Source organism: Pteropus medius, unplaced genomic scaffold (assembly GCF_902729225.1).
Source record: "Pteropus medius unplaced genomic scaffold, Ma_sr-lr_union100, whole genome shotgun sequence".
Classification (NCBI taxonomy): Eukaryota; Metazoa; Chordata; class Mammalia; order Chiroptera; family Pteropodidae; genus Pteropus; species Pteropus medius.
In genome coordinates, this window is record NW_024347867.1 from 3,586,544 (window position 1) to 3,601,995 (window position 15,452).

A 15,452-nucleotide genomic window follows, 5' to 3' on the forward strand; every position below is an offset into this window, starting at 1 on the left:
ATATATATATATATATATATATATACATGATTGAATAAAATGAAATTACTAATATTTGACTTGGGCTAAAAAATGCTCATTTCAGTGGCTTGACCTAATATTTATATCTGCCTACTTTGTATCTATATCTATATTTATGTAGATACACAGATATGTATACAATTTTTCAGCTGAGCATGTGTAAGAATTCACTTAGAATAAGTACTGAACATGGTTCCAATGCTGCTGGGCACTATGAGGCAAGTACAGAAGCCCCACCATTTTACAATTCTGGGTGTCAACGACAGCCCCTACCAGCAATATTCTTTTAAAATTGTCTCCATATATTTATTTGTCAGACCATTCTCTTGATAATATGTAGGCACCAAAAGGGATAAATGTCGAAATATTTAACCGCTAGCTTGGTCAGAAGCGAATGATTGATACGGCCATGCTGGCATCAAGCAGTGGAACCATGGCCCAGGACAAGGACAAAGACCCAGAGAGCCCTCAGCTATGTGGACCTTGAAACTCACTAATAAACTTGTTCTTCCTGAAACCCTAACTAAGGCTATGATATCAGACTTCTTGGAGATAGATGACATAATTTTAGGCCCATTTCACTGTTAGAAAATAATTGAAGTCATTTTGCTTGATTAAGATTGCACGAATAAATTTATATACAGGTCAAAATTACCACGTATGTAAATTTTTTAAAATTTAAATTCAACACATTTAATTAACTTAAAAATTCACTTATGTATTCCTTTGCACATTCCTTTAAGGAAAAAACACTAAATATTTGTTATGTTAAAAACAGAACAAATATAATTCATGTACCTTTTGTCAAGAATTTGAGGAAGTGGCAATTAAAAACTGCATAACTGCTATGTAGCTACACAATAGTTCGTAATAACTCTTTATTATTACTCTATAATGTGCTAAAGCTAAAAATATCTTCTAAGTTTAAAAATGCATGGAGTGACACATAAACTTTATTATTTTGTCTTAAATATTAAGTCAATTTTTCTTATTTTTATTACCTGAAAAGTGTTATGTTATCAATTGAAAACAGCAATATTTCATAAAAACCTATCATTTAATGTCTTTAATATGTTTTAAAATTCATTTAGTAAAATATTTGAAAATTATTGAACAGGGATTCTTTTTAAATTGTAATTTTTAAATTTCTAATTTAAAATGAAATAAGATCACATAATATATAAAAACTAGAAATATATAAGCTTAAAAAGAAAATCATTACAGCAGTATATATCTAGCATATTTTTCTTCACTTTAATATTTCTCCTCTAAAAATATATATTTTTGAGCTATTTGTAAATTGCTCATAAGTAATTAGTAATTGGACTCTAAGTTAAAGAATATTTCGTATTTATTTGCTGTAACATCAAGTTTATCTGTGCTCCAAAGACACCTCAGCACTGGAAAAGCCTGAATAAAGTATTAGGAAAACACAAAAACCAAAGAAAAGCCAACAAACTGCCAGAGGCAATAGATATATACAGAACATCAAAAACATGGTGATCAGAATTTGACTATAGCATAGCTAAGCTTACAGCTGGATATATTTTGCTTGTACTTATTTAAATAATTAATTTGCTCATTCCACAGAACACAGCTAGTATACTGATAATAAATGTCTTTGAATGTTTACCACACATACGGATGGACGATCATTTTCATTCACAGACATTAGATTTGCTTGTTTGGAACTATAAACTGTGAAGCAATTTGGATAATGAGGAAAGTTGCTAATAGCTCATTGTAGCTAATGTATATTAGCTACTATATGAGACATTAGCTTCCATGCGCAAAAGCTATAAATCAAAAATTAAATGATATTTTGGTAGGGATCCTTAATTGGAAATGTGAGGTACAGACGAAAAATTGTCTGTTACAAATAGCTCTTTGTTTTAGTAGCTCTTTAGGATATTAGCAATCTCCAAAATGATATTGTTTGTCAAAAAACTATTGGCAAATAATAATTATGAAATAAGTTACATTAATGAGATTATAATTTTTTAAAAAAAATTTACATAATGGTTATAACGGCCATAGTGAAATATGGAAGGTGAACACATACTTATTTTTATCTATTTAGTACATGATTTTGATGAATTCACCTTCCCCTTTTTAAGTTTATTTCAGATATGAAAGACAAAATGAAAAAAAAATTGAGAATTTACTTCTGGTGCATACTAGAGTCTTTTACCATCGTATATGTCATTCTTAATATTTTTCCCTTTTTCTCTTTTCACATTATTTAAGGAAAACAATGAAAGGAAAAAAAGATAGTTGCATAGTATTTATGTGTTAGCCACTGTTATAATCACATAATATATATTCATATTTTTTGTTGACAAAATCAGATTAAGGCAATCAGAATTATTAGTGCCACTGGTAATTTGGCACTAATTAAAGATAATATCACACTGGGCCTCAAATTATCTCCATAATTTTTATGTACAATGTCCAGTGCTCCATCAAAAATAACCAGGTGTGTGAAAGTTAAGACAATTCAATCCAATCAAGAGCACTAGCAGACAATATATATGGACACTCAAAAGAGGTAAATCAAAGTTACAAAGACTTTAAAATTACATGTTTAGTATAGTCAAGGATATGACAGATGAAATTGAAAATTTTGAATGATTTAGAAACTACACCAATAAACTTTAGAAATTCAAGAATTGAAAAGTATCATAACTGAAATTAAGAACTCATTTAATGGATTAAGTAGCAGATTAGAAACAGCTGAAGAAAGAATTAGAAAAATAAAATATTAGTCCAAAGAAAATGTCCAAACTGAAGAACACCAAGACCAAAGGTAAACAATGGGGACAGAAACATTCAAAGTAATGAGAAAAACAACAACAACAACAACAACAAAACTTGAGAATATGGGAAAAAACTCAGCAAATAATCCAAAAGAAGGAAGTAAGAAGGAAATAATAAAGAACTGAAATTAATTAAAACAGACAAGTATGCACAAAGAGATTTAAAAAGTCAAATGTTATTTACTTGAAATATCTAGCAAAACTGATAACTTTGCAAAACTGAAAACAAAAAGAGAAATGGCACAACAAGCTAACAGCAAGAATAAAAGGTGAGACTAAATTAAAATAGGCTATTATGGACAACTTCATGGTAACAAATTACAAAATTTAGATAAAATAGAAACGTAGAACTTAACAAAACTGAAAATAAAAATAGAAAATAAGAATAGCTCATAAAAATTAGTGGAATTAAAATGATAACTAAAAACTTGCCCACAAAATATTCCAAGACCAGATGAATTTGTTTACAATTTCTAACAAATATTTAAGAAAGAAAAACATGGATTTATATAAATTCCCTTAAAGTGAATCCTGATAATGTTATTACTAGAGAGGATAATTTTAGGCTAACCTTTTTCATCAACATATTTTCAAAATCCTAAAAATTATTAGCAATATAGAAACAAGACAATAAGAGATTAAAAATAAAAACATAACATATCATGATCAAATTTGGATTAGTCTAAGAGTTTAAGTTTGATTTGACATTCTAAAATCAATCACCACCACAATAGGAAAATAGAGAAAACTCATGATAGATATCAGAAAGAACATATGATAAATCAAATATTTACTCATGATAAAAACTTCTAGCAAACTAGGAATAAAAAAAACTTCCAACTATTATATAGAATATCATACTGAATGGTAGAATGCTGAAAGCTTTCCTTCTGAGACGGAACAACAAGACCAACTTTTACCTCTTCAACAATGTACTGATAATCCTAGCCAGAACAACAAGGCAAAGTTATCTGTATTGAAAAAAAAGACATCTAACTGCCAATATTCTCAGATAGCATGATTGCCTACATAGAGAATCAAAAGATCCTACAAATAGAATATTAGAATTCATAAATGGGTCACTAATAATAAGTCAATATATGAAAACAGTTTTTCTATGTATCAGTAATATAAAGTTAAAATTGAAACTAAAGAGATACCATTTAGAATAGTTAAAAAATACTAAGTGCTTAATAATAATATCCAGCAAGAAATGCGTAAAATGACCACAAAGCAAGCTAGAAGATATTATTGAGAGAAATTAACAAAGACTTAAATAAATTCAGAGATGTACTATGTTCATGAATTGGAAGACTCAGGAAAGATGTCAATCTTCCCAAATTGATTAAAATCACAAGAATTATTTTTTTAAGGAGGAATCTTAAATTAATTCTAAAACTTATATGAAAATGTCAAGAACCAAGAATGATTTTTTCTTTGAAGAAGGGAAAAAATAGATTTTACCAATGGGAGAAAATATTTGTAACATATATATAACAAAAGTAGTACACATAAAAATTCCTACAAATTAATATGTAAATGACTTGATTAGCACTCAGCAATAGATATTTACATGGTCAGTATGCATATGAAAAGGTACTCAAACTCATTAGTAGCCAAGAAAATGCAAATTAAAACCACTATATGCTGTCACTACACACCTACCAGAAATGCTAATACATAAGGTTAATGAGGAAGTGAACTATTATACATTGTTGGTGGGAGTGTAAATTATTTTAACCACTTTGAGCAATTTTGAATTTTCTACTAATGTTGAACATAAACTCTCCCTGTGGCCCAGCAACTAATTCCTAGGTATGCTCAACAGAAATATATGTACATATGCAACAAAAGACAAGAATACTCAGGCCAGCATTAAACTAGACACAACTCAAATGTTTTTCCACATTAGAATGGATGAATAAATTGTTGCATATTCAGATAACTAAACACTAAATAATAATGAAAAAAAACAGTCTAATGAGTCTCATGATATAAATCGATATAAATGGTAAATCGAAGAATGAAGGAGGCATGATGGGATTTCTGAGATGGCAAAAATGTAATAATGTTCTATTTCTTGGCTTGGGTAATAGCTACACAGAGGTTCACTTACAATAAGTGAACTGTTCTGGACATTTGTATGTTGGGTATTTTCTGTATGTGTGCTATAGTTCAATATAAAAAGTTAAAAATAAAATTAAAAACATTATTTCTCTTAAATGTTTAAAGCACTCAGCAGCACTATATGCAAAATAGTTAAAACAATTTTTATAACTTGTAAATAGTACCAGTTGATACACACATGATGCTTACTCTCTTTCATACACTGTTCTAAGCATTTTACAAATAAAACTCATTCGTTTTTCTTAACAGTCTTATGAGGCAGATACTATAAGCACCTTCATTCCATAAATGAGTAGAGAGAAGCCCAGAGAGATTAAATAACTTGCTCAGGATCATAGAACTGAAGGACAGTGGATGGTGTCAGCTTCTGCACTGCTCACTATGATGCTTCTCAGAGCAAAACTTCTGAAGTTTAAAATGTCAGATTCATCCATTGTAAATGCATTTAAAATGAAGCAATGTTGTTCCTCTCTATATTGGAACCCTTGTGTATACATATTGAGTAGATTGCTTTAACATTTAGAAACAGATACTTTTATGCTTATGTAAATAATTAAAAATGTTTTCTTGTAATATCCTTAGAATGATTAAAGATGAATTCTAAATATAACACATTTTGAACATATAAAAACAATTAAAAATTGTCATAAAAAAGTAGGGGTTGAATACCAGTTTAATTAGTGGTAACTTCTGTGAACCTCAATTTCCTTGCCATTGAAATGGGCATAACTAATCCTTTCCTAACAGAAATATTAAAAGAATGCAGTGACTTGCCATTTGTGCTGTGAACTAAGTGATTAATTACATCTGAAAGCCAATTTTCTGTGCAGTAAGTAAATCCTAGAAATTTTAGAACCTAAAGGTACTGCATTTTAAATTTACATTTCAGAGACTTGAAAGTCAAAAATGGTACATAACTTGCTGAAAGTATTATCTAGACTAGACTAGCATCTGGACTATGCACTCAGGGCTTTAGGTTACAAGTACAGTGCTCCTTAAAAAAGTTTGATTCTCATTTTTCTTTTCCTGTTTTCCCTTCTCTCTCTCCAGGTAAAATATACAAACTGAATTTAAAAAAATTATATAATATTATTGCCATTTAATTCAATAAATGCATTTGATTTGTTTCTTTTTAAATTTTTTATATTAAAGAAGACATTTTAATTAGGCTATGTTTTCCAATTCATTATTTGGGGATTTTTTTTTTTTTTGACATGAATATCACATTAAAAGCTTTTATGTACATTCATCTTCAAAGACCTTGCCCTAAATTCCTCTGGGCACTTGAGAGCAATGTATTAATGAAAAAAAAAAGGACAATATATCTCAATTGTTTTATTAATAAGCCATTGAATTTTTTAAAAAATAATTAACGATCTCTTAAAATAAATGATTTATAGAGAAAAGTTTAGAATGTTAGTTTTGGTCATTCAAAACTGCTGTCACACAAATCCCTTTTGTCTTATTTTAACTTAAAGATCATTCTTTACTCCAAACAATAATAAAGGTCTAGAAAAATAAAAAATAAAAATTACTAGATAATTAAAATGACTAATACTTAATATTTTTCAAATCAAACTAAAAACCAAATTGAAAAAAAGTTTTCATTTAATTGAAAAAACAAGAATACTAGTCTCAAAGACATGGAAAAATACTATATCTCTATCACAGAAAAAAAACACTTTTTTCTTAAATTTAATGACCTTTTCCAAATCAAGACATTCTTTAGACCTCTGTATTACTGCAGCATCTCCTTTATGAGAATGCTTCTACACTTTTGTGAATGACTGAGTTCTTTCATCTGACTGGACACAGCTGGCAAGTGGCATTATGAGAAAGGGAAATGAGAGTCTTTTTTTTTTTCTCCTGGAAAACCAAGAAATGTATAAATCATATTCGAACTGAAGCATTAGCTGCTTGTATTACTGCACAAACTACATATTTTGATACAAATAGTGTTCTTTACTGTTTGTGAATAACTGATGGTATAGTATATTTTAATTTTAAAAGTCTATGATATGTGGTTTCCCAAACACTATTTGGATAATGATAAATTTTGTATATTTAATTAATTAAAAAATTAAATCAAACTGACCAATTTTAAAAAAAAATAATTAGCTTAAATGTTCAAACCAATAAAATATGTATAGTAAAATATGTACATTCAGTTATGGAGAAAGAACTCAACTAGTTAGGCATAAATAGGCCAAAAAATTTTCTTAAACACATATGAAAGCTGGAGGGAACTTGGAGTTTAAGTAAGTCTCTCATTTGTACAGTTGGTGCCCAGAGTAAAGACTGGTCCAAAGTTACTCAAGCAGGAGTGAGGAGCTGGATATCTCCTCACGTCCAGAACTCTTAATTCCAGGTCAAGCTGTGTTTCTTAGCTGTGTCAAAGGCACAAGGGAGAATTTCAATAGGATTGAAAGAAGAAGCTAATGAAGCAATTTAAAACCAAAATAGACTTGTTTCATCTTTTACTTTCTAATTTTTATCTCAACTTTAAATATCACACAATAATAATATCTTTACTTTTCTCCATTGTAAATATAATTTTATGGGGAGAAAAGTTGAACAATTCTAAGGTATATACATGTATAGTAGTCTTTTCCCGTCCCATACTCAAAGTTCTCCTCCTAGAGGCAGACATTATTAAGTTTTTTATTTGAATTTCCAGAAATTTTCTCATTATGTATGAAAGTGTATATGCATTCATACACATGTTAATGTACCTTTTTTTCCCACTTAATACATCTTGAAAATCATTCCAGATTTGTGCATGTAGTTCTACCTCAGTCTTTTAAATAACTATATGATATTCTATTATATGGATTAAAAATATTGTATTTAACAACTCACTTATTACTGGGTTCAGAGAGTTTCTGATTTTTTATATTATCAACAGTGCAAAAATGAACAAAATTTGATATGTTCTTAGACTAAGATTTACTAGGGTCAAATAATATGTAAAACGTCAACTATTTGGTATCGACCAATTCAGGCATATGTCAACCTCCTTCTGTCTACACCCGGACCCATGGAAACATCCCTCACAACAGAGTAGCCCTGGACCCCACCTCCTATCCCAGGAGATAAAGGAATGGCCTTAGAACTTGCAACTTCCAAATATCCTTCAATATATTTAAGTCATATAAATCATTTTTTTGAACGGAATCCTACTTTTGTGTGTCTGGGGCAGGTAAGGATGATTCTCATCATATAGAAAGGGTATTTTATATATTTCTTATTTATATGTTAATTGTGACAATGTAAAATACAAATGGTATTAATAAGAATACAATCTGACTAGGGATTTCAGTGAGAATTTTTATGCAAATTCACTAACCAATTGAAAGGAAAAACTAAGACAAACATTACTCCAAATTTCACAAAAGGAAACTCCATCAAAATCTCATTTCCAATCTTAATTTTTTCCATCTTCTCCTTACAAAGGCAAGAAAGGGAGAAAAGAGAGGGAGGGAAGAAGGGACCAAGGAAAGGAGGATGAGAGGAAGGGAGGGTAAGAGGAAGGGAGGGAGGAAATAAGGAAGGTTAAATGTATGACATAAACTCTTTTTTACTGGTGTATTGGCTGAGGCTATTAATTTCATATTTCTACATGATATGTGAATAAAAATGTATTAAAGCATTCATGCAAGGATTTAGATTTTCAAATATTGGAGTATTTATACATTAGTATATTAAAAATTATACATTGTTTAATTGATTTCTGTGTTTTTTGTGTCGTGTTATTTTTAAGTTTACCCTGAACTACAAACCCTGCTCTCTGTTTTCCATGCTTGAGCTGTTAACTGTGAAGCTTTACCCAGAAAAGATGCCAGCAGGAATGCTCTGGTCTATTTGGATCCCACCAATGTCTGGACTAGGGTAACTGAATTGCATTAAATCCTACCAGTAGGATGAAGCATCCACCCTGTACCACTGGGACAAAGTCTCATAGCAGATACTCAATGGACAACCAATTCACCAAAAACTTTTCTTCTGAGGCTTCCTCCAACTTAGTTATCAACATGTTTTCAGTTACTCTCTAAAGACACCAGAATTGGAGTTGAGGAGATATTAAGTGAAATTATATAGAAAATCTAGGACAGTGATTGGCACTTAGGAAGAAGATACTTGCCATGTAACATTAAAGTCCCCAGCTACAATGAACACAAAGTATGTCCCTTTACTGCCATGGAGAAGCACATCAGCATCGCAGGAGAGAAATTGGGCAAAGATAGGTGACCTTCTCTGGAGAGCAATAATCCTCTTGGGAAGAAATACTCCAAAACTCAGAGCCTTGTTTTGTTTTTGTTGGGCAATAAGAGTATTTTGGAGGTAAAATTATATAAATCTAAACAACTGAGTAAAGGCAAACTATAAAGGAAAGTGGTAGAAATAAAGGTTGGGAGATGTGGAAGAATGAAAACAAATTAATGCTAGTGCATCAACATTAATTTTGTTAGGGTAAAACACAAAATTGGGAAAAGAGAAAGGCATCCTAGAAGTATTCTAACAGACTAGCTTTAATGATGATGGAACTGAGTCCACTGAAGTTTAAGAAATTTGCCTTAGTTCACACAGGTGATCTCTGGAAGTTCTGGGCTACTATGTGAGGTTTCCTGATACCAAGGGCATTTCTCACGACACCACGTTGCACCAACGTTCAAGCCCATCATAGTTTGAGAACCTTTCTTATTTGTATGCAATGGCTGCTGGCATCTGGGGCTGCTGTCAAAGTTCTCAAAGGACTCCTGCTTTCTATAACTCCTAGTGGTTTCAATTCAGGTGATGATAGAGATAACACCAATGCAGTGATTTAATTCACCCTCCCAGGTTTGTACAGTAACTTAATCAACCAACAAGAAAACTTAGGCTCTCTTTATATTTTTAAGAAAACCATCACAAATATATTATTTCAAAAGAATGGCAATGTCTTCAATTGATCACATTAAAGCTCACATTAATAGAAATGAATATATAGATAGAAAATTTAGTTTTTTCTTGAATTTCAGTTTGTATAAAGTCACCTTTTCTGTTTCATTTTTCCTCATTACGACCTCCCTTCCAAACTCTCCTTTGTTTTTCCATTTGTCTGGAGAGACTCCACTATTTGTTTATATGTTCAATTAAAATATAAGTTTCCTGGAGGTGAGAATCATCTCTTATCTATCTTTTTATTCATTTCACATCAACAGGTATAGATAGCCCTTCACATGTTGAAAGTATGAAGTAATGTTTTTGAATACAGGTTTGACACTTTCACATTTATCTATAAATGGAATTTTTAAAGAACTCCCAATTGAGAATAAGAATACTATAAAAAGTTTGATCTAAAAAGGATTGTTGGAAATAACCCAACACAACTAGTTTGCTTTACAGATGATGAAACTGAAGTCGAGTGGCTCAGAGTCAGTCACTCAACTAGTTAGAGCCTGAATGAGGATGGCCACCCCACCCCCTGTCTCTTTTGGATGTTTTTTGTTTTTGTTTTTGTTTTTTAATGTGCTTCTTGCAGTCACTTTCTAAATACAAATTAACTCATCTAGAAACGTGATTCTTAGGAAACTATAAATACCTTGATTATGCACTAGAATTTTGACACGTTTTGCTCTGTGTATTCAAATCTCTAACAATGCCTGGTATACAGTAGATGTTCAGTTAGTCGGTTAGGGTTCTCATCCCTTTTTCCCTTCTCTGCCCTAAATTTCCATATTAACCACTTTAAAGACAGCTAATGCACCAAATAGGAATCATCTAGAGAGTCAAAATTAGCCTGTTGACAAAGCCATCTAAGATGCTGATGCTTGTAGAAGCCAATGGTACTGACCCCATGGCTGTTCCCATGGGAATGATGGAAGTGCTCTCCAAGGTGCGTTCTTAGATGAAATAGAGATACCACCATAGGGAGGTGCTGATAGAGAGGGTCTCATGGCATTTCAGGAAGCCAAACCCCTTTTTCCTCAGCTCAATGTGCCTCTCAGAAGAGAGATTTTACTTGCCTGTAGACTTCTTTGGGAAACATGAACGGAATCCATGGGATGGTGGATTCTTTGGGTAAGAATTTCTGTACATTTAGGGTCTCCCAATACATCATCCTCTAGAAGTCATTGTGAGTTGAATTACATAGAATACCATTAGCTTTTGTATTTAGATGTTCTGGTCTATTCTGATTCTTAATTTTGACAGTTCCCTTTAGTATAGTGAAGCTCTTTTAGTCTTGCTTGGGATTAATTTATCACCTAAAACACTTCTTCCAACACCATGTTCTGTGAGTTGACGAGCAGATTCCCCTGTGATTTGAGCTTGTCTAAACACAAATTGACTCTGGATGACTGATTTCCAGGTGTTACATTCCCACCTTGGGAAAACTTGGTCATCATACTTTTGCTTCTGTTTGGAGTAAGAAGCCTTTGGTTGGAAATAATGCAAGTCAATATTGGGAATGCCCTCCTTTATACACTTGATGTGTTGATTTCTAGATTATATTTTAGGCTGGACTAACATTTTTCAAAGACAGTCGAATATGCTATATTTGAAAATCATTTCAATAATTTACAGCATATGAAAGGTAGTAAATTCTAAGCGACATTTTAACTAGGTACTTATTGAGAGCTGACAATGGGTAGCTTTGTGCTGAACACTGTGTAAGACATTAAAAGATGTACTGGTACAATTATGTTCCCTAAATTGATGTCTATTCCTAACATATCTTGGATTTTCTGCCCTTGCCCTAAGTAACTTAATTCAAAAAAGAGTTTCAGCTAATTTGCTGACACACTATCAACCACTGATGTCTCATGTTGTTCAACTGAGTCAGTATACTCAAATCGGACAGCTTACAGTGTCAGGTAAAAATCCTTATAAGGAGGATACGGGCTTTGGAGTTGAAACTAGTTAACTCTAGGCTTCTACTTGAGACAAAAAGCAACTTCATTTTATAAGAGAAATTGTCAATCAAGAAGAAACTACTGACACCCGTCTTTGTTCCACCAGTCAATAATAAAAGATAAAGCAGAGGAAATGGAGGAGCTGCAGTTAGGCATTCGCAACACACAAAGTCCTTGTTTTCCCACTAGGCGCTGCAGAAAAGCAATTGTCCATTCACAGCACATCCTCTGCATTTCATAGCTAATATTTTTGCAGTTCTTAATTTGTTACATTACAGTCTTATGCAGTTAATTTTGTTAACCCTTTTAAATGCATTGTTTGATATCTTACTTAATATTGCTGCTAATATGACCCAGTTTTTAAAATTTCTGTTTCTTGACGTTGAGAACAGAAACCTTTAAAAAATTCAAAGAAGAAATTTTGGAAGCAGTAATGGTGTCAAATAATCCTGTCTTACTTGCTATTGCATAACTTCGAGAATGGTAATAAGGAAATCCATGTCAACCATATATTACTTGAATTGCGTTTACAAAAATTGACTCCGGAATGCTTTTAAGCAGGGGTCCCCCTCAACACATATTAATAATGTGGCACCGAAAACAACATAAGCCTTGTGTTTCATTGCCCTGCTTCCTGCAGCAGTTAGCGTGTTTATTGTATACGAATGCATATGCCTACCTTCCGGTGCAGAGATTTACTCTAACATTTTAATAGTCAATCTGGCTAGAGCACATGAATCTATAAATGATTAATTAGTCCCCAGGCTCAATCACTTAAGTCCCTAATTAAATATCTCACTCTGCTTTCAACTATTGTAAGAAAATATAATTAGCAAATTCGCAGTACTAATAAAGAACTTTTTATTTTCCTTTATAAATAATAAGATCTAAATCACTGATCAGTGCCTACATCTTCCCTATTGACTTCTACACGCAGAACATTTTTTAAAAAATGTAAAGTGCATTTTCCTTAAGAATTCATTTTTCTAACATACCGCTATAGATTTTTCTACCTTCATTCTCATTACCAGCTTCTTCCTCTCTTCCTACTAATTTCTTCATATAAGTCTGCTATCAACCAAAATGACAAACTCTAGAAAAACGGTGATTTTCTTTTCCTCTGTTCCGCAACCCTCACCAATCTCTTTACCAATATTTTCCAATCTTGTCCCACCAAAAAGGAAAATGACCCAACTCTAAGATTTACATTGGAGAAGAAATATTGCATTCATTTAAAAAGAAGAAGAAGAAAAAGAAGAAAGAAAGAAAGCAGCCCTCCTCAATGGGGACTCAAAGTGCTGTGGAAATGCCCGAGTCTCATTAGGCTGGTTGGAATGAAATGGTTAATTCAGAGTAAGTGATAATGTTTAGTCAGTTCTCCCAGAAAAAGGAAGGAAATTCAAAAGCTGGTTGCTGTAGTAACAATCACACACCAAAAAATATATATGTACAGGTTCATTTTAAACAAAACTCCTGCCATCTCTCTGTGATTCTGCTCTCTCAAGAAAAATGAGCTTGCCGGTTAAATTTGTTGTACCTACCTCAACCATTAAACAAGACATTTAACCATAGTGGCAGTTCTGTGACCTTTGAATGCCGTGAAATCTCTGAGCGGTGCTGCTTGTTCATGAAGACTTGTGCTGCAGAATCCAGCAACTTCATCCAGGATTAGGAATATAATTAAGTAAGAAAAAAAAAAGAAAGAAAGAAAGAAAGAAAAGAAACGCAAAAGCACACAGAGAGATCGAGAAAGAAGGAAGGTGGAAAAAGAGATTCTCTCTGGGTGAGTACACCACTTTTCTCCCAGACAAGTGCTGGGACAGAGCCCAGCCTGCTGCAGTGCCCAGACCCACCGACTGGCTGGGGGAGCAGGCAGCCGGCCTGCTAGGCTGGGAGGTGCTGTCAGTTGCCACAGGCAAGGAAAAGCAGAGACCAATCGGCTTCAACTCTGGCAGCTTACTGGAGTGGAGCCTTTTCTGTTTATGTTTCCTCATTTCAAGAGTGACGTCAAAGGGTTTAGTTTTTCCTCTGCATGTGCTATTAATTTTAAAGTCCTGTACTATGGGAAGAATGTGTGTGTGCCTGTGGTTAGCGTGGGCACCCCACTCTCAGGAGAACTCAAGAAACATTTTCTATATTCAGGAATAAATTTAAAAAAAAATTAAATACCTTGTGGTGAGAGGTGTATCAAAAACACATACACAAATCAGACAAAAATCCCTGAGCTAAATCATAGCAGCGAAATTTATATTTTTTCCAAATGTGAGTATAGGTACATATGCCTACTTTACAGCTGTTGCTTATTTTCGATCTAATTCATTTTTACCCTTACCAAAAAATGAGTTGTTACTTAATTTTGATAGCCATGAATGTACAATTGAGCAAATGAGCTGGTGAACAATATTATGTGCAGTGAAAAATAGAAATTATGTTTATGCTGCTGATCCCTGCTTTTCTATCTTTCCCCCAGTTTATGTGGTGAAGCATCGGGATTATTCAGGCTAGGGAGATCCCTCCTGCACACCCCACAGGGAGTCATTCAAGAAGCAGGGCACAGTGATGCCATACAGGCATGCCTGGGGTATCAGCATGTTCTCTCTCAAAGTGTGTGAAGGTACAGTTATTTAAGGATACTTCCTCTACCAGGAGCCCCAGCTTATCCCTGTATTTCTCTTCCCACACTTGAAAGCTCAGTGGTGGCCATCTGTTGTTTCTGCTTCCCCCATAGCCTCTCCCTTCTGCCCCCCTCCCACTCCCCACCTCATTCTGCTAACAGAAACTCTTTTTTTTCTCTTTCGGAAACTTTCCTCTCTCTATCTATGGATTGCACAGCCTTCTCCACAAACCCCACCCCCTATGACAGAATTATAAGGAACATGTGACCCAGACTGGCCAATCAGATTTCTCTATTGTTCTAGACACAGAAAATATTTTAGGGGTAGGCACATCATTCAAGAAAGCCAGAGTCCTTTTTCAAATATTAATACCAATTCTTAGAGAATGAAGGCATTTAAATCTTTCTAAGATGTGCTAGGGTTAATCAAGCCTGTAATTGTAGGGGTTCATTTTTGATGTTGAGGATACAGAGGTGAACAAAATAAGTAGTATCTGCTTTCATGTAGTTTATATTTTGGATAAGGGTGAAGACAGGCAACAAAAATAAGTAAATATATAATGTCACTTGGTAACAAGGGCTTCAAAATAAAAGAAAGTAAAGACGAAGAGTAGCATGTGTGTTGTTCATGTGCTTGTGTTTACTGTTTTAGGTTTAATGATCAGAGAAGTACTCTGACAGAGCAATTTTGGGCAGAAGCCTGAATGAAGTGAAGAAGCAGGTCATGTGTGTCTCTGTATTCTCAACAGAGGAAGTAGTGTAAAGGCTTAAGACAGGTGAATGTTTGGCAAACACAAGGCACAAAAAGGGAAATAGAGCAGCTGGAAGAGAATGAGCAAAGGGAAAAAATGAATATAGAGAAATATGTCTGGGATAATACCAGGAATATTTTATAGGCTACATAAATGATTTAGACTTTGTTCTGAGATGAAAAACTGATTCAGAGTGTTTTAAACTAAAGAATGCTTATGATTTGATATA

The 15,452-nt window shown here is 33.0% G+C and overlaps 1 protein-coding gene across 1 annotated transcript in view; it reads right to left on the bottom strand.

The window, feature by feature from the left end:
• PDE7B (phosphodiesterase 7B) overlaps window positions 1–13,791 on the bottom strand; it is a 279,990-nt gene extending 266,199 nt beyond the window's left edge. The window contains exon 1 of the mRNA XM_039879006.1: window positions 13,399–13,791. Coding sequence (XP_039734940.1) covers window positions 13,399–13,419 — 21 coding nt within the window. The 5' untranslated portion in view covers window positions 13,420–13,791. The remainder of the gene's footprint in view (window positions 1–13,398) is intronic.
• Between the last annotated feature and the right edge of the window lie 1,661 nt (window positions 13,792–15,452).